Source organism: Aspergillus costaricaensis (genome assembly GCF_003184835.1).
Source record: "Aspergillus costaricaensis CBS 115574 unplaced genomic scaffold BO79scaffold_12, whole genome shotgun sequence".
In the NCBI taxonomy this organism is placed as follows: Eukaryota; Fungi; Ascomycota; class Eurotiomycetes; order Eurotiales; family Aspergillaceae; genus Aspergillus; species Aspergillus costaricensis.
This window is the reverse complement of record NW_020291812.1, coordinates 832,311-855,060: the sequence shown is the minus strand read 5'-3', so window position 1 is coordinate 855,060 and position 22,750 is coordinate 832,311. Positions and strand designations below refer to the sequence as shown.

Below are 22,750 nucleotides of genomic sequence, written 5' to 3'. Positions count from 1 at the left end.
CCATTCTCTTCTTTAAACACTTAGCGACCAATGGTACTGCAGTTCAGGATAGGCTGTTCATGTATCCGCGTGAGTGGGACCTGATGCCCACTAAGGAGCTCACCGAACCGGTCGCCACTGCCCTTTCTTTGCTGAGAACGGCAAGTCTGGAGTACGGCATCTGGCTTCTGCCCATTGATATGACACTAGCCACTTCTGAAGGCTACAAACCGACCGATACAAAGCTGCTGCGGCTGGGACAGATCCAGTTTATGCAATATGACAGTGTCCTCTATGTGCAAACGCCTGGTTTGTTGCTCGACACTGCCAAGTTGGATGCTATGCTTCTCTCCCGACCGCTGCCATTGCGACATGACAAGAACAGAATCGAGTCATTCAACAATGAAGCCTGGCTGCCTATGCCCTTGAGAGCAGAGAGAGACTCGGCTCTGCCTCCCGTATACCTGATTACGGTGAACAGCGTGGAAAACGGCCACATTGAAGCTCGTGGCCATGTTCCAAACACAGATATTTCGGGATTTAGTAATCTGGTCACGGGGCCTGATGGCGTATTGTCGCCCAACGAAGATGAGTTCAATCCTGATGAGCAACCAGGCTATGTGTACTTTGAGCAGGACGATGATGGTCATGTTAAATGGGCCCATAATCCACTATTCGGATCTTGGCGGGTTGGGCAACATGAGGTCTGCGAAGGCCTCGACCTTGATGATGCAGTCCACGGTGGATATGATTTGTGAATCTTCTTTCTTCTTTGCTTTTGCATATTGGCTGGTTCCTATGGCGTTTGTTGGCTTCATTTCAAGTGAATGTTTTGATGGCTCAAAAGAAAGCGAGTCACTGGCATTCCAGGTTCCCATGGGAGTTGAGGTATATATATCGGGAACATTGGTGGTTTTCGTGTCCATATTTATGTGTGCCCTCTGAGGCACGCGGCGATACTTTATGCAGTCATGTGTATATGAATCATGTATTATGCCAAAATACTATCGTATATCGAAGTCAGGTTGTCTAGTATCAGCAACTGCATTCATGTCATTCACATTAGTCATTCATGCATTTTCCGTAGCAGAGGCGATGTCTGAGTCATCGCTTTCATCTCACGGTTGGGTCCAGGAAGAACTCCGATTCTACTGCATACCCAAAGGGTGCAACTGACGCCGAAACACAACCATTAGTGCCCACATACTTTCAAGGTCACAGATGATATGGCAAACTTACTCTTCCGCAAGGAGCTGGCAGACCTTTAACCAGGCACCCCAATCTCATAGCCTAGCAAGACCTCCGTCGTATTACCTTCCCAGCCTCTGTTACCACTTGTTGAGACCATGAAGCGACACGCCTGGTCAATGTATAGCTGGGATACAGTTCCGGTACGATGTCCTGGGATGATCAAGAAGGGCACTGTGGAGTGGCGAGTCACTTGTTCATGTTTGAGGTCGTACAATCGAAGAATGTCATGCGATGCGCTATGAAGTGACGGTCAGCCAGTCATGTCAATGAAAGTAGAGCCTGAGTGACGACGAATATACGTACCAAACGATATGTCTGCCGTTAGGCATGGCCTTGAGTGCCGTGACCGGTCCACTACCCTGAGGGAATTTGAAGGTCCGTTCAGCATTTCGAAGGCCCTTATGAAGGCTGTACTCCTCAACAGTTCCATTACGACGCCCTGCATAAATATAGTTGCCGTCTGGGGACCAGCATGCATTCATGCACCAAGGAGGGCAGTTCTGAGAAGTGATGCGAGCAACGGCATCCGGTTCCCTTCTATCCCACACTCGGATAGTGCCATCAATGGACGCAGCCAGGAAAAGATTATCCGTATTAGCACCTGTTTCTGCGGGCGCAGGAAGAGCACTCTCTTGAGTATAGCTTGTTGGTTCCAGCTCTTCGGCATGCGGTAGTCCATTGACTATCGGCTGAGAGGAGCCATTAGGCATCTCCGCCTGGCCAGAGCTAGGGGGTTGAGTGATGGCATTGTTATTGGCAGTTGCAGCTTCAGCATCTGCCGGGGCCGGGGCCGAATCCGGAGCCGGAGCAGCAGGAGCCTCTGCAACGCCGTTCTGACTCGGTTCCGGTTCTCCAGGGGCGTCGGCATCTGGCAGCACTCCATTAGTAAGGGCTTTACCAAACTCATCATCCTCGTCAATGCCGAATGCATTTCCAGATGCGCCGGCCTCGTCTCCTCCATTCCCGTTCTCGTCGCCGAATAGCGAGTCGGCACCGCCGAAGAGTGAATCAGCCGGAGAGCCCGCCTGCGGGTTTGAGCCAGTGCCGTTATCACCGTCATTCGACGTATCCATGAAGTTGAAGCTACCATTCTCAGGAGCCTGGTAATTGGACGAGTATGTGCCATTTGTTTGTTGAATCTCGGTTGTGTCTCTGGGAACCGGCAGACTGGACTCTGGCCGTATCTCGACAGCGGAAATCTGCCCGGCGCTAGACCCGAATGCGCGTCGGGTCTGCCCTGTGTTAAGGTCCCAATCAAATACTCGCTTGTCCCAGCTGCCAGATAGTAGAGACTTTTCATCTGAAGTCAAGCTCAGTACAGAGACTGCGGAAGTATGCTGCTGCAGAAGAGCGATCTCTTTTCCTTCATCATGACGGACTGATTGCAGTCGGATGCTACCGGACTCCAAGCCAGACAATAACCACAGACCTTCACTATGGCTGGCCAGCGAGTATACTGGCGATATTGTGTTCCCGTCCATGTTTTCCCAGTACGTCATCAGTACACCCGCCTTGATGACACTGTCGACGAAAGGATGCCTTTGCGCCACAGTGAGCATCAGCTTGCTGTTGACAGAATCCACCCAATTGAATTTCCGAACGTATCCATCCGAGCCGCCGCTGAATACCCATCTCATGTCAGCGGTCGCAGTTACCGCATTGATCGATGTACTGTGAGGGGCGGCCGTAGTTGGGACTATGTCGAACGTAGGCGCTGTCAGGCACTTTTCCCGCACGCTCGGATGGAAAACAGATCGTGGATCAGATCCCGAATTCGTAGCAGTTGTATTGGACATTTCGACATCCGCGTTTGGTTGCGTCGCTACCCCAGCGCTTTCGGATGCATGACTAGCATTGGACTGACTTTCCGCATCTTGGTCGGCGTCCGCGTCGGGATCAGGTTCGTTGTCATTGCCTCCATCATCTGCATCCCGAAGTGTATCCTCCATTTCATTGTCCGAACTTCCGTCTTGAGAGCCTGGGTTTGCGGAGAACTTATCAGTGTTGCCCAGATGAACCGGAGGAAGTCACAAAGCTTACCTGCAAGGTCGCGATCGTCGTCATCTTCGATCGAAGCCATTGTTCGGTAAGACGACTTGGCTTCTCGCCAATTTGGATAAGTGAGTGGATATTGCAGGGAATAGAGAGGCGTGTGTACCGACTCCCCTGTGACCGCGTGGTGGAGATTGGGGTCCTTTCACAGGCAAGGCGCAACAATTTCAATGAATGCAAAGCAACCCCGCAGACTAAGGGTGCATAGCTTGGCTTCGCACACGTTATCGTGCTGAATGTAATCGCGCACACGTGAGGATGCCTTCACCGAACAAGAGATTCGCAGAACAATGCAGAGCACGACATGTAGCTATCACTGGATTCTGGGGTAAGTTGATCCTTTGCTGCCCGCTTATGGCCTTCCCCGATTCGGTCACGTTTCGCGGTATTGTTTATGCCTCAGGCATTAACACTCTGTATCCGGTTAGCGCAGATTGGTGCATCTATCAAGACTCCAGCATCACTGGTGAACTTGGGAATAATTCTTCAGGCACAAAGTGATGCACTTGCTGGAGGCATGTCTCTCTTGCTTTGCTTCGCAAAAGCGCTATGTGAGCACATGTCACAAATATCTTGAAAATTGGTGCGTTGGAAAGCGGTATCATCCTACTACAGCTTCCAGTTGGGTATCGCCATGAAAGGTAGTATCAGTCAGAGTCCAGATGCCCATAGAAATCAGCTCTAACCCGGTTTGTGCCTAACTTACTCATAGTGACAGTAATAGCGGATCTCCAGAGCTTCCAAAGTTTGCCTTATAACCGTATGCCCGAGATGACAGGTCACATACCATGCTTCTCCTTTCGCGCGCAGTAGAAGCCGAATGAATGAGCTGATGAAAGTAGAAAGGTGATAAAGTCTTTCCTACGAAGTTCTGCTTGGTGGAATTACTGTGGCCGGATTAACAACATAGTCCGGCCTGCAAACAGAGAAGTACCTACACTTTCTCAACCTATAGCTAGATGGCTAATGTTACACCACGGCCACACGTAAACTTTACAATCACTAGACACACCTGAGAATCTGACTTTACTCCCATCTTATGTTTAGACATAGTTAAATTGAAAAATTGAAGAAAGTGGCAGCCGGGCACAAGCAAACGGCGATCGAAGAAGCGAGTGAAGTGCATCTGAAAGATGGTATCAGCCAAGTGTTATTGAAGTGAATACTAGGTAAAGAGCAGATAAGTACATTACCTAACTCATAGGCAAAATACGTACTGTATACACTGTGAAAGCTATAGATACTGTAGGAATTGTAGTATAAATTACACGGTATGTTCCTTCCTACTTCTCACTTTCCCCCTCCAGTTCCTCATCGCTTCGAGATCTCTCCACAAGTCCTTCTTCCCATACAAAGCACCTCTCTGACACTTTACTACTCTGCTGTTTACAATCCCTCTACCTTTTCTAATTAAATCTCCAATATAGCCATTTGCACAACCAAGATTTTGATATTTACTCGTTGAATCATTTCTGAACCCTCCAAGCCCCATCAATATGGACTCAGGGGATTACCATCGGCCCGGGACTCCTCGCTCAGATCCCCGGCTGTCAGAGCGAGATATGGACACCCATCTGCTGGTCAATAAAGTCATCAGAGAGTACCTTGCCCAGCCATCTATTGACTTTGCTGAGGAGTGGCTAAAGAAGCCGGACGTTCCATCGTCAGATGAGATATTGGGCAACTTTGGTTCTGCAGAGAATGAGTTTGTGGAATTGACTCCAAATAAAATCACGGGTCCTTGGAACTCGACCGATGAGTATCTCAAAGCACACTATGAGCTCCTTCGAGAAGATGCAATTTCTCCTCTCAGAGACGCCGTTGCATACGTCAGAGATGACCCCAAGATGACTGACACCAAGCTTGTATCCATCTATGATAAGGTAAATGATATAACACGCGAATCTTCTTCGATTTACTGACAGTATGAAATTGCTCCAGGTTTACTTCACCGGTATCACATTCGCGCAAAGAGGTCTAGGAATCAGGATCCGCTTCTCCACTCGCCGAGCGGAGAAAAATATCGCGTGGGAATATTCTAAGCGTCTTGTCAGCGGCTCTATGGTTGCGCTTAGTCCAGCAGATGACGCATTTCAGCAGAAGTGCATCGTTGCCATTGTTGCTGCCAGGCCGCTTGAAGGCGTTCAAAAGCATCCTCCGGAGATTGATATCTTCCTTGCTAGGCCCGAAGATTTTGAATTCGACCCTCAGAAGGAATGGATCATGGTAGAAGCCAAGGATGGCTACTATGAATCTGTGAGGCACACGATGGCAGCACTCCAGAAGTTGAAACAAGAAAAGTGAGTATAGCTTTATTGCAACGTTGCACAAAGTTCTTCGTTTCAATGATTAAATTCTGATTTCTAACATAGATTTCCTCTTTCTGAGCACATTTGCCTGCTTGATCCTAATGTCAGAGCCCCGGACTATGTGGAACAGGATCCTGTCCTTGACATACAGTCCGTAGCCAGCGAGACTGCCGAGGCTGCCGAGGGACACAGAGTTGACATCCTAAAAGATTGGCCTCGAGAACCAAACCAGGCCATGGATAGTACACAATGGCAAGCATTACACGAAATGCTTACGAAAAGGCTCTCGCTCATACAAGGCCCTCCTGGCACAGGGAAGACTTATGTGTCTGTTATTGCGCTGAGGATCCTACTTTCAAACGTGAAGCAAGGGGACTCTCCTATAATCCTGGCCTCCCAGACGAACCATGCATTGGACCAACTTCTGAGGCTTGTCGCTACCTTTGAAACGAGCTATATCAGGGTCGGTTCACGGAGCAATGACCCCGAGATAAAACGAAGGACTCTCTACTGTGTCAGACAAAATGAACCCGCGGTCACGGTACATGGAAGCGTGTTAGGAGCGGCCAGAAAGGAGCAGAAAGCCTTGACCCAAGCCATTGCCAGAATTCTGCAGCCTTTTATCGCCGAAAACACCAACGTGCCCCTTCCTGCTTCTCTGTTTGTTGAATATGGCCTCTTGACGGAGACGCAGCTCGACAATTTAAAGAAAGGTGCTGAAGGCTGGACTCGTCCCACTGATAGTGAAGATACCGACCCGCTGGTAGTCTGGCTAGGTGACAAGTTGGTACCATTCGAAGTGGGGTATGAAAGTGAGAGTTTCGGATTCGAGGAGGATGAGGTAGACCTCGAGTACGAACAACTGAAGGAATTGGAGGCCGAGCAAGGCATTGAAGAGGATGATTACGAGATCCTCAAAGGACAATTTATCAATCTTCAGGATGGCGTTTGTGGCTGCAAAATCTCGTGCTCCGAGACTTCTGCTATCGAAAACCTGAAGCAGAAGGATCTGTGGAAGGTGAGAGAAGAGGCTCGGGGGGCAATTTATGATGTCCTCCGAAAACAATTGAAGACCAAGATGACAGAGAGTCTTCGGCAACAGGTTTTGCTCTATTCGAAGAATTGTGAGAACCTCCTCATTGGAAAATGGGAACGGGATTACCACGTTCTTCGGACGGCGAAAGTGATCGGGATGACAGCCACGGGTCTGAGTAAATACCGGGGGCTGATCTCCAGCCTCAGACCGAAGATCGTCTTGATCGAAGAAGCCGCCGAGGCTATTGAGGCGCCAATTGTTGCTGCGTGCTTTGACTCACTCCAGCACATGATACTTGTGGGTGACCACCAGCAGCTCCGAGGGCACTGCACTGTTCAGGAGCTCGGGGGCGAGCCCTACAATCTGGGAGTCTCTATGTTTGAGCGACTGGTCAAGAACGGAATGAAGTACGTCATGCTGAACAGGCAAAGAAGAATGGCACCGGAGATCCGTCAACTCTTGGAGCCTATATACGGCGAACTGAATGATCATGAGTCAGTACGCAAACGACCTGGAGTGAGAGGAATGGGGATCATTCGCTCCTACTTTTTCACTCATATTTGGCCAGAGAGCAGAGATAGTCTTGCGTCCAAATACAACGACATGGAGGCCCAGATGATCGCAGAATTTGTTGTCTACCTGGTACAGAATGGCAACACTGTGAAAGATATAACCATTCTGACCTTCTACAATGGCCAGAGGAAAAAGCTCTTGACCGTTTTGAGACACCATCCGTACCTTCAAGGCCAGTACTTGAAGGTGGTAACTGTTGACTCATACCAGGGAGAAGAAAACGAGATCGTAATCCTTTCACTCGTTCGGAGCGGCGAGAATGACATTGGATTCCTGTCGATTGCAAATAGGATCTGTGTTGCACTGTCGCGTGCAAGACGCGGGTTTTATATGTTCGGCAACGCGAATTCTTTGGCAAAACAGAATCAACTCTGGCGGGATGTACTGACATTGATGGCCAACAACAAACCACCACGGCGTCTGGGAACACAGCTGCCCGTCACATGTGTGAAACACAAGCGGACAACTTTTATACAAGGTTTGGGAAATCCTTAATTGAGATCATGGTGCATTTTGAATGTTTAGCTGACACCTGACACCCAGGTCTTTCCGACTGGAACAAGATAAACGGCGGATGTGATTGCCATTGTGATGGAACGTTGGATTGCGGCCATCCCTGCCCCATCAAATGCCACAGGTAGGCGCAATAACTCTACAGTAGTCTAAAGGAGCGGGATGAAGCTAACATAGTCGCAACAACACAGCTTTTCTCATGAACAGGTAGGGTGCAATGACATCTGCAACAAACGGATGGCTTGCAAGCACGTATGCAGTAAACCCTGTGTAATAAGCCATATCTGCAGGTGCACATGCGAGGTCGCTTCACAAGTTGATAATTTACGTCTCCATCATGAGTCCCAGGGCTCCACCGCCCCGTTGGAGGGACCGAGTTCCTATCCCGAAGCGGTCAGACATTACCAGGCGTTTGCAAGTGGAGGTGTGAAGGAGCACGACGCGCTTTTGCTGAAGAAGGCTACCGAGACCGCCGCGGCAGCGCGGCCCACACCAGGAACAGAGGAGGATGAAGATCTTCTTCTCTCCGAGACGGAAGTGGCAAGCAGCCCTCAGGAACGCGACACCACGGTTCCCTTGTCGGAAGAAAATCTCATGGAGATCTGACGGCCCACTGGAAGGGAATCCGAGGGTATGGGCTGGAAAAACTTAAGAGTTTCATGGGCCCCAGCACCAAAAATAAGTAGATAGGGCTGCTACGTGGTGTGTGATATTTTAGTTTTCTTAGTCAATCAAGGAAGTCGGCGATGATGTCAAGGCTTGCTCCCGTATTCTGATTGGCCCGGAGGCTCTGGCGATAGTTCCTTCTAGTAAAGACGATGGAGGACCTAGGTTAGTACCGAGTAGAATATGGAGCTGCTGCTGTTTAGTCCCCAAGTAGTACTTTCCTACCACGCCCGTTTCCCCCCCGCATTCCCAGTTACTCGGTTGGATTCTTCCGCCTTCTCGACTCTTCCTGGCTCTTCGTATCTCGAGCAATCACGATGTCTCGTGTAGGTTCCACCGATCGAGTCAAATAGAGATGATACTGGGGGGCACACGCGACCAAGCGGGGTCTTCTGTGTAACAACCCTGCAAGCGAGACCATCGCTGCATCGTTGGTGTGGGCCAGCGGAAGTGCAAGACGTGGAAGTGATTCCTGAGGAAGCTCGGAATACCCCTTGGGACTCTGGGAGAGGTGAGGATAAACTCGGAGACGGCCGGAACGTGGGGAGTGGACAGATGGGCGACCCGCTCAGGGAAAGGACTGACTCGACTCGGTGACGCTGGAGTCGTTCGACGGTGGATTTACCGGCAGCAAGAAAAAGGAAGGAATCTTGGAAATGGAAAAGCCCCGGCGCGCTGGTGGCTGGTCCGACAACCCGCCAATCGCAAGCCGTGACTGGCCTTTCAGGCACTGCCCAGGCACCACTGTGGTACTCCCAGTAATCAAAGTAGTTAATAGTTAATTTGAGTATCTCTTACTACTAGTACTCCGTACTCCTCTTCCTTCTCGTTTATTATTCACCACCACCACCACCACCACAATCCCTACAGCTGCACAGCGGGAACTTCCCTTAACACTAGTGGCCGTCCATGATGCAACTGGCTTGCCTTTGCTCAGCTGGCATGCTTCCTCCTACCTGATTTCTAAATAAGATAAACATATATCACCAGGGTCTTCAACTTTAGCTTTGCCACCTACAGTTGCTACTACGGACTTACTACTACTACGTAGTACTACTAAGTCAGTAGTGCTCAGTACAACTAACTACCATCTACTTACCATCTTTTATCTACCATCCTTGACCCATTTTCTGTTTCACACGGTTCCCCCTTCAGTCAGACAACATGGCTGAGTTCTTGCGATCCCAGATTTTGGGAACTACATTCGAAACCACCAACAGGCAAGTGATCACTTCGCTGCTAAGGTCGATTCGTAGCTACTAATCTCCGGCTCAGATATTCCGACTTGCAGCCTGTTGGACTTGGTGCCTTCGGGCTTGTTTGGTACGAGCTCACTTTCTTTTACCATGTAGTCGCCATACCTGGATATACGGATCAAAATGGCTAACCACGTTGCGGCCACACTAGCTCGGCTTATGACATGATTACGCGCCAGCCAGTAGCTATCAAGAAGATGATGAAGCCGTTCTCCAACGCCACCCTCGCCAAACGGACCTACCGCGAAGTCAAGCTATTGAAACACCTGCGTCATGAAAATGTCTGTCTCCCTGCAGTTAATTCCTAAAATCATGCGACTGCTGACCTCCAACAGCTCATTGGCCTGAGCGACATTTTTATCTCACCATTAGAGGACGTGTATGTGGTTACTACAGTGGCTGAACCTCAGAACGTTGTTCGCATGAGTACTAACAATAGGGCGCAGTTATCTGGTGACGGACCTTCTGGGAACTGACCTCAACCGCCTCCTTACCTCGAAGCCTCTGGACGGCAAATTTGTTCAATATTTCACCTATCAGCTTTTGGTACGCCTGCAGAAACATTCCAGTCGATAGAAGCTTGCTAACGACCCCAGCGAGGCCTCAAATACATCCACTCCGCAGGCGTTATACACCGTGATCTCAAGCCGAGTAACATACTCATCAACGAAAACTGTGACTTGAAGATCTGTGATTTTGGCCTTGCGCGACTGCAGGAGCCTCAGATGACCGGATATGTCTCAACTAGATATTACAGGGCACCAGAAATCATGCTTACATGGCAAAAATACGGAATGCAAGTGGACATCTGGAGTGCTGGCTGTATTGTCGCAGAGATGCTTCGCGGAAAGCCATTGTTCCCAGGAAAGGATCATATCAACCAATTCTATCTGATTACGGATGCTCTGGGGAACCCGCCTGATGAGGTCATTGAGAGGATCTGTACAAAAGCCGTAAGAGCTGAGACAATTGTTGCTTTACCTGGAAGTTGATTTATTATCTAGGCTCTTAATATTGTGAAGTCGCTGCCGGAGCGCCAGCCAGCTCCTTGGGCGACTTTGTTTCCAGACTCTGATGAAGACGGTACCTACCCCCTTCACTATTTAACAAGTGCTTGAACGGTTTTTGTATGCTGACAGGATTTGTTCGCAGCTATTGACCTCCTTGCAAAGATGCTCATATTTGATCCCGACAAGCGGATCTCTGCTGCGAAAGCTTTGGAACATCCCTACTTGGGCGTATATCACGATCCCACTGATGAGCCGGTTGCTGAGCAAAAGTTCGATTGGTCTTTCAGTGAAGTAGCCCATTCAATCGATGAATGGAAAATCATGATGTGAGTCTCTTGCGATCCTTGGCCGGGTCCCAAACTGACCAGGATACCAGATACACTGAAGTTGTAGACTTCCATGATCTTGGGCCTACCGGAGAACCAGCCATCACAGAGCCTTTCTTGCCTCCCGACCCGAGCCTCAGCCCCGAGGTCCTTGACCCGCTTGGCCAGATACAAACCCAAAGCATGGTCACCAAATCCGCGGACACTCTAGACCAGGATATTTTGCAGTACCTCCAGATTTAGACTGCGCCAGTTTAAAGCTCTCGAAGGAAGCGAGAGCTGCAAGCTCGGTGAACTAGTTCCGTTTGTCATCACGAGGGTTGCTGGCATTGACATCACTATGCGTCTATTTTGTCAACCCTTTCGTCAGATAAGGCTTTGAAGATCGGTCATTCGGCAATGGGAAAAGTTCTAATGCGTCCCTTGCCTAAAGCCTGTCATAGGCACCACTAAAACCGCGCAGTGTTAGTGACTCAACCTCCTCCATTGGCACTTACCCCTTTTTATCAACTTGTTTCTTTCATTCTATCCGCCTCCGCATCGACTTCAAGACCGAATCTAGTCACTTACGCTGAAGGCCAGACATACACTTTCATCCAAACCAACCATCAGTGCCCACAAAACAACACCACACACCTAGTAGAGAAGAATCTATCGAGCTGGACCAAACACAATGAAAATACTACTTCCCGCCTTGGCTACCTTATTCCATGTTCACGCCTTCCCCCACTCACAGAAGCAAATATTCGCGTCAAACACCACCTGGCAGATATCTCTATATCAAAACCGGCAATGCACCGGCGAAGAAACATCTTTCTCTGGAAACGGAACATTGTCCTGCCACGATTCAATCCTCAACGGCGGTTCCTTGGGCTACATAACAACGACAATGGCAAATGGCTTGAATTGTTCCGTGCGGGTGTTCAAAGATATAACATGCAGTCAGACCATTGATGTTACGGGCTCAGGGATCTGTCAGACTCCGGTTCTGCAGGAGGACGTGCTGATTCGGGGGATTTCTATTTCCTGTTAGCGTTGACACATCTTGACTGGGTCAAGGCTTGAGGGTCTTGTCAATATCTTGTTTCTTTCTCTGCTTTTTCCTACCTCATTTCATTTTCATTTTTCATCTCGAATGCGATATTTGTGTTAGCAAGTCACGACTGTAACTTTCCAATACCTTGACGAGTCCTATGATGAATGACAATCTACAATCCATCCTTTTAAATCTGTGTGACCCATGAAAGCAACGTCAAACCGGATGTATACTTTCTTATTGTATGTTTTACATTTACTCTAGTAGATACTCTCAGGTAGAACCACTATTATCCGCACACGAAAACACCCCATCAATCTGCCCATCCCTATAAGCATCCATAATCTGCACAATAACCCCATACGTCCCACCCACCGTCATAAACGCGCCCAGGAGAATCAACAACACATGCAACAAATACACCACCCGCTTCACCACCCCTCCAGACTTCCAATACTCCCCATGACTATACAACCACAACCACCCCGGCAAACACAGCGCCAGCGGCGCGAAACCCAAGCTCCCCACTAGTGCCAACACATACGTGAAGATAGGAATTGCACACGCCAGGATAAATGCAATCGCAGCTAATCCTATCGTGCAACTCAACCACGTACCCCAGTGCACGACTGTGTTGGCTTGCAGGTGGCGCGAGTGGCGCAGGATTCGAACGAAGAGGTACTTTGCTGCTACGTGTACGTAGAGCGAGCCGCTGACGATCAGGCCTGGTAGGGCGATGCCATAGGCGACGCGCTTGATGGTCGTGCCGGCGCTGCCGAGCGCCGGGGAGGCGATCCATTTCCCGCACCAGGCGTAGATTACTAGTGCGAAGGCGAGGTAGGAGGATGTTACGAATGACATACACAGGTAGACCGCTTTCGGGTAGTCTTTGGGTTTGCGCATTTCGGAGATCACGGGCAGGAAGGCGGATGTTGCGGCGCTGGAGACGAATATCGTGGCCGAGGCGGTTATTCCTGCTGCGAAGGTCGGGGAGCCGATTGCGCGGTAGCCTAGGTCGTAGGGACCTGTTTGGGGGGCTATGGCTGGGCGGGAGCGGGTTGTTACCCCGATGCTTGGGGGTGTTAGGGTTGTGGTGGTGGTGTTGGGGAAGGGGATAGGGACGTACACGACGATGAGAACTGCGGCTAGAATGCTAACGAAGCCCACCCAGGTGAGCCACCCGATGTGGGAGAATTTGCGTACGCTGGCAAAGCCTGCGATGATGATGGTAGAGATCAATGAGAACCACACCGTGCAGAGGGAATGAAGGGAGAGGGCGTTGAATGCGGCAGAGACGCCAATTATCCCTGATGCGGCGGTGATCACATATGTCACGATGAACATGAAGCCGACCACCTCGCGGAGCATGGGGCCTCCTATGAGCTGAGCCATATCGGCCACGGAGTGACATTGTGGGTATAGAGTGCGAAAGTTGCCCAGGATTATGGCTCCGTAGGCATTGAGGACACACCATCCTACCAGGTTGACGGCACCGGGGAAGGCCCCCAGATCATACATCACAGATGGAATGGAGAGGATGCCGGTTGCGAACAGCACTGGAGATGTCCGATGAGAAAAATGCAAGTTGTAGGGAACTAGTTGGGGACATACTCTTCAGGAAGATAGCTGATGCACGGATCCAGCTAACGGTGCGGAAATTGACCTTGCCATCTGCTTGCTTGAAGACTTCATGGCTATCATCGCCTGTTTTGATGTCCGAGGAACTGGCGACTCGGATGTCGTCGCTGGCATCCGGGGCTGGAGCGACCTTGAGGTCCTTGGCCTCATTGATGTACGCCATGGTGCGTGTCCAGGTGAAGGGAACGAGGAGTAACTAGAGTATCCTCTAAAGTCGGGACCCCTTACATTTTTATTGCTAGGCATTTAATGCACAGGGATCAGGCCGCGGAACATTATCACCAGTAATATAATCGCTACTGATAGTATGACGGGCCGATGAGGTCGAGCTCAGTTGCTGGCCGATAAGGATTCCTACGGAGAATTATCTCCGTTGGAGTGCTACGTTGGAGTCTATCAGTTGGAGTAGACGGCATCGTGCATTATCGATGGCTGCGATACGAGGGGTATTTGGGGTAGGTGAACGATGCGATAAGGCTAGTGATTCAAATAATTTCGTCAGTTATCGAACGTGTAGTCTAAGTACGAAATAGATATGTCTGATGGGTTTTGGTGGGTTTGGCGGGTTGAAAATGGGGTGAAGAAACCCAATGAGATTCCTTAATCAGATAAGCTGGACCCTTAGCCTTTCAGGCCCTCAGGCCGCCCCTCACGGCTGCCTGGGAGGGGGATGTTGGAGTCACGGCAAGTCGTTCCTGCCAAATGCAGTAATCGACTCCAACTGCTGGCGATAAGGCTTGGCACATGGCACATGCCAGGCCTTTTCTTCTTCGCTGTGGTCGGTTTCAATACTCTTCTCTTTGTAGAATTGAATCTCGTATACAAATCTACTCACACATCATGTCGGTTTTGTTCACTTCTATTTCGCCGTATGTACCGAGTCCTCTATCTATTCTGTCCCCGCTCTCTCTCCAGGAATTTGAACCTTACAGATCATCCACAGGGACAATCCGGTCAAGAGGGAGGATGCCGCCTCCCTTCTGCGCAATCTGGACCTCTCCATTGACCAAGAAGATGAGGAAGACTTTCATACTCTCTTGGCAGCCGTCCACGACTGCGCCGAAACCGTGGCGAACCTGCCAGACTATCAGCCAGCCCCCGATCTAGATAGATACCCTCGACAGAATGTTCACCGTCCATCCCCAGAGGAACAAGTATTCGGGCAGGCCTGGGCTCACAAGTTTCTGATCAAAGGCAATGCGGAGGGAGGACCTTTAGTGGGGAAGACCATTAGCGTGAAGGATTGCATTGCCGTTGCAGGTGTACCACAGTTGCTTGGAAGTGATATCATTCCCTCTTGGACACCAATTACGGATGCGACGGTTGTGACCCGAGTTCTCGATGCTGGCGCTGACATTCATGGTACTTCGACTTGCGAGAACTACTGCCATTCCACGGCGTCTTTCACGAGTGCTCAAGGAATCGTGGAGAACCCTTTCGCAACCGGATACTCGGCTGGCGGAAGCACCTCAGGAGGGGCTGCCTTGGTTGCAGCTGGCTTGGTTGACATTACGCTGGGCGGAGACCAGGGTGGGAGTGTTCGGGTTCCCTCCGCATTTTGTGGCTGTAGGTGGCCTTGATGATTGTCTTCCAGAATCATAGCTAATGGTGTCAACTCAGGTGTCGGCTTGAAGCCTACGTATGGGCTGGTGCCTTTTACGGGTATTGCTAGCGGGGATGCTATTGATGACCACACGGGCCCGCTTGCTCGGAATGTTATCGACGTTGCCTCTTGCTTAGACGCTATTGCCGGCTATGATGGCATAGACGATCGATGCCTGGGGAGTCCTAAACACGGCTCTACCTCGTTCGCCAAGGCGCTTCAGGCTGAGGCTACAAGGCTCGATGGTTTCAAGATAGGGGTCTTAAAGGAAGGATTTGAGCACAGTACTGTGGACCCCGCGGTCAAAGAGTCGGTCATGGCGGCCATTCAGAAATTCACAGAGCTTGGCGCAACAGTCGAGGAAGTATCCCTTCCAGACCATTACCATGGGCCTGCTATCTGGACCATTCAGCAGCGTGTTTCAGGCTCTTTGACGCTGCTTGGACAGGCACATGGCAGAAGGGGTCTCTACATGACGGAGATGGAGCGTGAGAGACTCCCGTGGACGAAGGAAGGCTTCCAGAGAGCCTTCCCAGCCACTAAGAACGTTATAATCAATGGCCTCTATCTTACCTCACGCTTTCCGGACTTGTACGGCAAATCTGTCAATATTGGCCGTAGGCTTCGGGACCTTTACGAGGATCTTCTCCAAAGGTATGACGTGGTTGTAATGCCGACCACTCCTGTTGTTGCACCGAGACATGGTGCACGAGGCCTACCGGTCGAGTCTCTGAAGCCTAGCATGGGCTTGACAATCAACACGGCAATCTTTGACGTTACGGGGCACCCAGCGATGTCTATACCAGTGGGGTATGCTCCGGCCAAGGATGATCCTCAGGTCAAGCTCCCGGTTGGTATGCAGATTGTCGGAGGGTTGTGGCAGGAACACAAAGTACTCAAAGCAGGATATGCATGGGAGACAAACTACGATTGGAAAAAGGTGGCGAGTAATTGATAAACACAGTACACTAGAGATAGAATTTTATAGAAGTTGGTCTAGGTGACGAACCTTCATTGCGACTGCTATACATTGCCGACTTGGCCGTCATGTCTTTCATATATAATCCCCTGGTTACACACTTCCATATGTCTCATTACCTAGCAAGCAGTTGGGAAACCTTGCGATCTCCTCTCGCGCGCCGAATGCTAATGACACCGAATATGTTGTTCATTTCATTTCATTCTTTATTATTGTCATTATCATGAGTGAGGAAGCTCCTCCTATTCAGTTGATTACATATCCTCCGTCGACAACAAGCGCATGCCCTTGCACAAACGAGGCAAGAGTCGAACACAAGAAAAGTATGGAATCTGCCACCTCTTCTGGCTTCCCCATTCTCTTCATTGGGGCAATGTCAACTGCTGGCTGAAAGTGCTCGCGAATTTCCTCGCTGTACGTTGTCATCGGGGTCTCAATTACACCCGGACAAACACAATTTACACGGATGCCGTCCGCAGAATAGTCGATCGCATCGGAGCGGGTCATCGCAATGACAGCAGCCTTGGAGCTACAATACGCAGCTAGAAGCAAATACGACGCAGTTAGCTCACACCAAAGAGCGTTGACTGAAGAATTGGGCAATAGGATAGAAATCGGACTTACGAGCACTAGGGCGTCCCACAATGCCCAGCTGACTTGCAACATTCACAATAGCCCCTCGCTGAGGAGCGCGATTCGGATCATGGCTCGGTAAGGGAGCTTGTGCCACCATTTGTCTCAACTCTGCTCTAGAACAGAACCAAGCACCCCGATAATTGATGTTGTTGATATGGTCAAATACCGCCGTTGATGTCTCGGTCGTTCGCATGGCATCTCCTAGGATTCCGGCGCAATTGACCGCATAATCTAGCCGTCCAAAGGCATCCACCACCTCGCGGATGAATGACTCGACAAAGCTTTCATCGGATATGTCGCCCGCCTTGAATAGAAGACGCGTCTGAGGGTAGGAAGCAAGAATAGCCTCCCGGGTCTGATCTAAAGAGGCAGGATTGAGATCCGTGATTGCGATTCTTTCACATCCTGCCGAAGCAAACGCTTTTGCTGTGGCTGCACCGATGCCTGCAAAGCCGTTATTTCTTAGCTTTTTCTTTCCCCGCGATAGACTTTTACGAAGGTATACCTGTACCACCGGCTCCTGTGACAACGGCAACTCCCGGAAAGGTCCATGTTTGCGTCATATCCGCGGGCAACTATTATCGTGAACAAGAGAATCGAAACTTCACTTTGAGAACAGGACAGCTCAAGTGATTCAAGTCGAGACAATCATCGCGCATTGGTCTCATGATGAATGTTGACAATATATACTACATCCTTTCTCAGCAAGCAACAGCTGACCGACCGGGTTGGAGAAAGACAGCTTATCGGGCAAGTGGGGTCAACTCTCCCAAAGTGGCGTTGGGGGCAGCCGATTCGGCACCGTCGGTTGGAGTCACTCACGCATTTCCTTTTCTTTCCTCACCATCCTCCACAGCTAGTCTCCTCTCCCCTAGTACCTGGTGTCTCCAATTGGAGAGGTCGCGACATCTTATCTGTATACTCCGGTCATTCCTTCGCCTCCAAATGACTTGATGCTGTCCCAGTCTCCTTCACAACCTTCTCGGGGCTCTCGTCGCTCGAGTGCTGGAGCCAAAACTCGGGTCTGCGTCCATTGCGGGCGCAGTTTCAGAAGGACGGAACATTTGGAGCGACATGTCCGCACGCGTAAGTCGCATCGCATCATCTTTGAGCAAGTCCAGCTAGTCTAGTGGTGTCTGGATCCCTTGCATTGTTCAGAATAATTTCCCATGCTAAGTTAAGGCCCTGTGCACTTGTAGACACCAAAGAAAAGCCGTATATATGCTTCTGTGGCTCCGCATTCACCCGACGAGATCTGTTGAAGCGACACACAACCATTGCACATCAAAGTACCAGTGGTCTGGTTTCGCCGAATTCGCAACCGGATCACGAAGCTTTGGACCATGCCAATAGAGCCGGGACTTCAGAGCCTACCACTATTCCACCCAACTATAACAATGTTCAACCAACACCGCGTCCAGATGTTCCTATCCCCATGCCGCCGATTGCAGAACAGTGGGCAGGACAGCAACGTGGGCCATACATTGAGCAGGATCGCAATTCTGTTCTAAATACGGGGACTAGCAGTGCAGGTGAACTTGGTGCGCATGCCGGCGCAGTCGGCCACGATGCGGAGATTTTGGAAGCTGCGCAGCTTCTTCTTCCGGGCAATTACCGACATGCACCACCTCCAGGTAATGAGCTTCTCACCCCTCTGGGAAGCGCGCACGGCTAACATGCTACCAGCCCAACCGATCCCATACCTACATGAAGAGCTGAATCATTTCCAGGATTTCACACATTTTCTGGACTCGATAGGTCTCCCGTCAGAGTGGGTGCCAGCATTTGGGGACATGGCTCAGATTCAAAACCCCGTTTCAACTGAACAACCCGAGTTTAGCAGAAGTTCTGGGGAACAACACGAATCCTCATCGCGTCCGCGCCAGTCTGAAAGGTCACGGGCCGACTCGCCTTTCCGGTCGTGGTTGCCGTCCGTACCTCCAGGCGACCAGAGCTTCGCATCTGTATCTGACTACGGTATGAGCATTTGAAGACCTAAAAAAAGAAATCATAGCCGGACCCTTGTACTAACTAGTATATAGAGCCTCCTCAAATTAGCAAGAGCCCAATATCGCTCAAAGTTACAGAAGAGCAGCGGCAGCGTCTGGCGGCCTCCTTGGACGAGTTCCGTTATCTTATACCGGATTTTGTCTTACCTTCGCGTCATACGTTGACAAGATACTTGACTTCCTTCTTTTCTGGCTTCCATACACATCTTCCTTTTCTCCATGTACCGACATTCCGGGTCAACGACCGAGCTCCAGAGCTCATTCTGGCTCTCATGACAATAGGCGCTCAATACCGCTTCGAGCACCGTAATGCTGAGAGACTCTTTTATGCAGCCAAGGCAATAGTATTATACCGACTGTCGAAGGAGTCAAGTTTACCACCCTTTAACTCAATCCTTCAGATACCATTGAACAGTATCCGGGACTCATCTCAGCGCTCGGGCCAGGATCCGTTACTCTCGTCGCCAGAGTTTGCCGCAGGAATGAACGCTTGGAGAAGAATCGAGACTATTCGCACCCTGTTAGCTTTGATGGGGTACTCTACATGGGAGAAGGCCGAGCTTGTTCAAGAAGCGTTTGGCCTACAGAATCTGCTCGTTCGGTGCTTGCGAGAACTCGGGCTCATGGAGAACATTACAGTTGCCCCACGGCATTCTCCTTTGCAGTGGCATGAATGGGCCGAAGAGGAATCTATAAGACGCACTCGATTCATATCATTTTGCTTCGTTCACGTTCATAGTATCGCATACAACATTTACCCAGTGCTCCGCAGTAGCGAAGTGCATCTACGTCTCCCGTGTTCCACGCCGGAATGGAAAGCCGCCACAGCCCACGACTGGGAGGCCGCTCAAAAGGAGGTGGACTCTCAGCAACTATTCTTTCAGGATGCTTTGGCACTATTGCTGCAACCTTCACGAAATCCAGTACTTCTAGATCCGATCCCTGCGCCTTTGGGTAATTATATTCTGCTTCATGGCCTACTTCAACGCATTCATCTTGTGAGCGAGCTATCTATTCCGAATGGGGATCAGTCATACTCACTTCCGACCGAGGAGTTGAATAAGTTAGAGTGAGTTCTTCTGTCTAGCAAACCCGCATTTGGACTACCCTCCTGACCTTCACATGACTAACGGTTGACGCGTCTGATTAGGAGAGCACTCCGGTCCTGGACTTCAGTTTGGCAACAAGCCCCCGAATCTAGTCTTGACCCGCATAATGAGAATGGACCGATTCCGTTCACTTCCAGTTCGCTCTTGGGTTTGGCATATGTCCGCTTGTCTCTCAATCTTGGACCGCATCGTCAGTTGGAGACACGGGATCCATATCGTATAGCCACCGCGATACACAGATCGCCGCGACCAGGAAGGAGCTATAGGTTGACACCTGCCCTCATTTATTCTGCACACGCGCTGAGCATTCCCGTACGCCTGGGTATCGATCACGTGGCGCGCAGTCAAGCCTTCTTTTGGAGTGTTCGTCACTCACTTGCTAGTCTAGAGTGCACTGTTCTTCTCAGCAAATGGCTTATGTCCCTGGCTGAAACTGGCAGCAGCCAAGCTTTGAGCGGTATGATTCCCCGTAAAAGAATATAGGCTCCAACAACGATCGAGGGCTTGCTAACATGAATATGGACTTTAGAGAACGAGAATCGGATCTTACATTGGACGCGTTGCATTGTACAAGAAGCTTACGAATCAATGGATCTTGAAGACGGGGAATCGTTCCCTAGCCAGGATCCCGGAAGTCTTGGATTGGCTGTCATCAAGCTTTGGGCTCGACTCTTTCGGAAGAATACCCAGTGGCCATTCATCAACGTACTTGGGGAGAGCCTAGAGCGGTATCTCGCATTTATTCAACCTGGTTAGACAAGAACACGTTCTCGGTTAGAACCCAACATTCTCTTCAATCACCATACAGTGGATTCACATCCTCTTACCTACATAAAAGCGGGTGCTTTTCCACGGGTGGGTTGCCGCAAAGCTCTGGTGTGAAGTTGCACCATGTGGTACCTCAGGTTCTGTCCTATACCTTCGCGACCAACGTGAAAGCGGAGGCATGATTCTAATTGGAGCGAGGTAGGTGCTGAGTATAGCACTTCCAATGCTAAGTAGGCTTATGTGTCTTGCTAATTCCACGTCATCAAGATCAGCGCTAGCATCTCTCTCTTCTCTCGCGGCACTGCTTTGCTTGAGAGACGGGGCTTTGAATCTCAACGCTTGCAGGTGTACCGACTATGCGAATTTACGAACTCATTAACGAACATAAACTCATGAGACTTAGTGCTACGGTTAGACATGGTATATTAACAATTTATACAAGTGCAACATAGTGGCAATATACTATTCAGGCGATCATACATTACACGTCAAGTTCATAAATTGTCAAATTACATTAATCCAGAATTGGGCATTAAGGCATAATTAACAGACGCCATCTCCAAGTTATTACCTCTCCTCCTCAATGTTGTACCGAACATCTTTGTGCAGTGATTGTTCCGAGATACCACACAATCTTGGACTTCATTGATGGTGCCAAGCGCCACTATTGAATACAGCACCGAACCTAGAAGAACCTCCTCGCAAAGCTGGGCGAAGGAGTGGCGGATGCAGACAGCGAGGCCGAGCTTGAAGCAGCTGCGCTTGCGGAGACGTTCGCACCGAGTGTGGCAGTAAGAGGTCCGATGAACAGGGTCTGGCCGCAGGGAACTGGAGGAGAAGTGACGCAGCCTTGGAAGTATGAGCCAAGCTGGCCGGGACCAGTACCGTTGGAAAGAACGTATCCCGGGCTGTATGCAGGCACCAGCGAAGAGCTGTTCGTCGGGAAGAGAATGGTCTGGTTCTGGCTCGCGATATAGTAAGCGTGAGCAGTGTGCTCAGCAGCCAAACGAGCCCACAAGAACGAAGCCTCGGGGGCCTGGGTATAACCAGCCAGGGCAATGTACGCTCCAGCAACTGTTGACTCCAACTGGAGCGCGTTCTGCACAAAGGAATCGGCGTCAGTGGCACTTGGGAAGGTGAAGCTGCAATTCTGAGGGGTCCAGCCAGACAGCTTCGAGCCAAGTTGTTGCACAGCACGCACACCCAGACGGTTCTGTCTCTGAATACCCTGGAAGTTGGTGAAGTACTGCGAGTTGGAGCCATTCTGGGAGCTGCTCAAGAAGGTCTGATTGACCGGGACCGACGAATAGAAGCGGTCGAGGAAGTAAGAGAGCGCATAGCCATAGTCAACGGCTTGAGATTCGTTTGACTGAAGAGAGCAGCTCTGAGCCGCAGCGGCTCCTGCCAGGAGCAGGCCGTTCAAGGCGGAGAAAATGCGCATCGTGCCGAGTAAATTGGCTTCGATTGGATGTTCCGAGTGATGTTTCCTTGTCTTATGGATCCGATATATTGCAGAGAGAGTATGTGCAGTATATCCAACACAATAGGCGCGAACAATTTTCCTGGATGATAAAACCGCGAACCTTTCAGCCGGCAAGAACCAGCACGAGCTATTCTTATAGCTTCCGTCAACACTCCATGCTTACAAAAACTACTGAATGCAACGATATGATGAAATGCAAATCCAGCCCTGTCGAAACGCGCGGCCCTGTCGAAATCTCAACAGAAGCGGAGCCTCGACTTGCATCACTTGCATCATGACATGGCCGGCCAAAGCCTATTGACAAACCTTGTCTCACATACAACAAGGGAGAAGAGGAAAGAGAGAAAGAGTTTCGCCTCCAAACAATGCACCGCCTAGACTACCTCTCACTCAATAGGTCGGTTTCTTCCGGGGCACTGCGGAAATCCCATCCTATTAAACTTCGAACCCGGTGTTCGGTCGACCCATGGTCTCTTGTGCGTTTAACCTTCAAACTCATCTTGCTGTGGTGATATCAT

The 22,750-nt window shown here is 50.2% G+C and overlaps 10 protein-coding genes across 10 annotated transcripts; 6 read left to right on the top strand and 4 right to left on the bottom strand.

Annotated features, from left to right (window-relative positions):
• The first annotated feature begins 10 nt into the window (after positions 1-10).
• Positions 11-780, top strand: BO79DRAFT_208677 (uncharacterized protein). The gene has a single exon (XM_025682443.1). It carries the CDS (start codon positions 60-62, stop codon positions 735-737), a length of 678 nt encoding a protein of 225 aa, XP_025540856.1. The 5' UTR covers positions 11-59; the 3' UTR covers positions 738-780.
• Positions 781-956: 176 nt separating this feature from the next.
• Positions 957-3,580, bottom strand: BO79DRAFT_10101 (WD40 repeat domain-containing protein). The gene is made up of 4 exons (XM_025677864.1): positions 3,271-3,580; positions 1,534-3,208; positions 1,219-1,466; positions 957-1,151 (listed from the first exon to the last, which is right to left on the bottom strand). Exons 1-3 carry the CDS (start codon positions 3,308-3,310, stop codon positions 1,244-1,246), a joined length of 1,938 nt encoding a protein of 645 aa, XP_025540855.1. The 5' UTR covers positions 3,311-3,580; the 3' UTR covers positions 957-1,151; positions 1,219-1,243.
• A 1,198-nt stretch (positions 3,581-4,778) lies between these two features.
• Positions 4,779-8,361, top strand: BO79DRAFT_171634 (putative DEAD box helicase involved in nonsense mediated decay; the record flags this gene model as incomplete). Its single annotated transcript, XM_025679595.1, has 5 exons — positions 4,779-5,165; positions 5,224-5,582; positions 5,655-7,678; positions 7,744-7,837; positions 7,905-8,361. 5 exons carry the CDS (start codon positions 4,779-4,781, stop codon positions 8,317-8,319), a joined length of 3,279 nt encoding a protein of 1,092 aa, XP_025540854.1. The 3' UTR covers positions 8,320-8,361.
• A 1,086-nt stretch (positions 8,362-9,447) lies between these two features.
• On the top strand, positions 9,448-11,429 carry mpkC (mitogen-activated protein kinase mpkC). The gene is made up of 9 exons (XM_025677861.1): positions 9,448-9,599; positions 9,655-9,702; positions 9,787-9,916; positions 9,971-10,014; positions 10,082-10,181; positions 10,232-10,588; positions 10,640-10,718; positions 10,788-10,971; positions 11,022-11,429. The coding sequence occupies exons 1-9, from the start codon at positions 9,544-9,546 to the stop codon at positions 11,212-11,214; spliced, it is 1,191 nt and encodes a 396-aa protein (XP_025540853.1). The 5' UTR covers positions 9,448-9,543; the 3' UTR covers positions 11,215-11,429.
• BO79DRAFT_10087 (uncharacterized protein) lies at positions 11,401-12,051 on the top strand. The gene has a single exon (XM_025677863.1). The coding sequence runs from the start codon at positions 11,645-11,647 to the stop codon at positions 12,002-12,004; it is 360 nt and encodes a 119-aa protein (XP_025540852.1). The 5' UTR covers positions 11,401-11,644; the 3' UTR covers positions 12,005-12,051.
• Positions 12,052-12,280: 229 nt separating this feature from the next.
• BO79DRAFT_263696 (putative neutral amino acid permease) lies at positions 12,281-13,808 on the bottom strand (the record flags this gene model as incomplete). The annotated part of the gene is made up of 3 exons (XM_025686703.1): positions 12,281-13,079; positions 13,134-13,563; positions 13,604-13,808. 3 exons carry the CDS (start codon positions 13,806-13,808, stop codon positions 12,281-12,283), a joined length of 1,434 nt encoding a protein of 477 aa, XP_025540851.1.
• Positions 13,809-14,485: 677 nt separating this feature from the next.
• Positions 14,486-16,203, top strand: BO79DRAFT_193372 (putative amidase; the record flags this gene model as incomplete). The annotated part of the gene is made up of 3 exons (XM_025680974.1): positions 14,486-14,514; positions 14,589-15,211; positions 15,266-16,203. The coding sequence occupies 3 exons, from the start codon at positions 14,486-14,488 to the stop codon at positions 16,201-16,203; spliced, it is 1,590 nt and encodes a 529-aa protein (XP_025540850.1).
• A 270-nt stretch (positions 16,204-16,473) lies between these two features.
• BO79DRAFT_171627 (SDR family NAD(P)-dependent oxidoreductase) lies at positions 16,474-17,509 on the bottom strand (the record flags this gene model as incomplete). The annotated part of the gene is made up of 3 exons (XM_025679594.1): positions 17,369-17,509; positions 16,852-17,307; positions 16,474-16,769 (listed from the first exon to the last, which is right to left on the bottom strand). Exons 1-3 carry the CDS (start codon positions 17,424-17,426, stop codon positions 16,474-16,476), a joined length of 810 nt encoding a protein of 269 aa, XP_025540849.1. The 5' UTR covers positions 17,427-17,509.
• Positions 17,510-17,536: 27 nt separating this feature from the next.
• On the top strand, positions 17,537-21,110 carry BO79DRAFT_193370 (C2H2-type zinc finger protein; the record flags this gene model as incomplete). Its single annotated transcript, XM_025680973.1, has 8 exons — positions 17,537-17,617; positions 17,739-17,949; positions 18,063-18,497; positions 18,550-18,840; positions 18,906-19,941; positions 20,023-20,438; positions 20,511-20,947; positions 21,017-21,110. The coding sequence occupies 7 exons, from the start codon at positions 17,537-17,539 to the stop codon at positions 20,735-20,737; spliced, it is 2,697 nt and encodes an 898-aa protein (XP_025540848.1). The 3' UTR covers positions 20,738-20,947; positions 21,017-21,110.
• Positions 21,111-21,434: 324 nt separating this feature from the next.
• Positions 21,435-22,190, bottom strand: BO79DRAFT_254098 (uncharacterized protein; the record flags this gene model as incomplete). The annotated part of the gene is made up of 1 exon (XM_025686038.1): positions 21,435-22,190. The coding sequence occupies one exon, from the start codon at positions 22,188-22,190 to the stop codon at positions 21,435-21,437; it is 756 nt and encodes a 251-aa protein (XP_025540847.1).
• Positions 22,191-22,750: the final 560 nt, after the last annotated feature.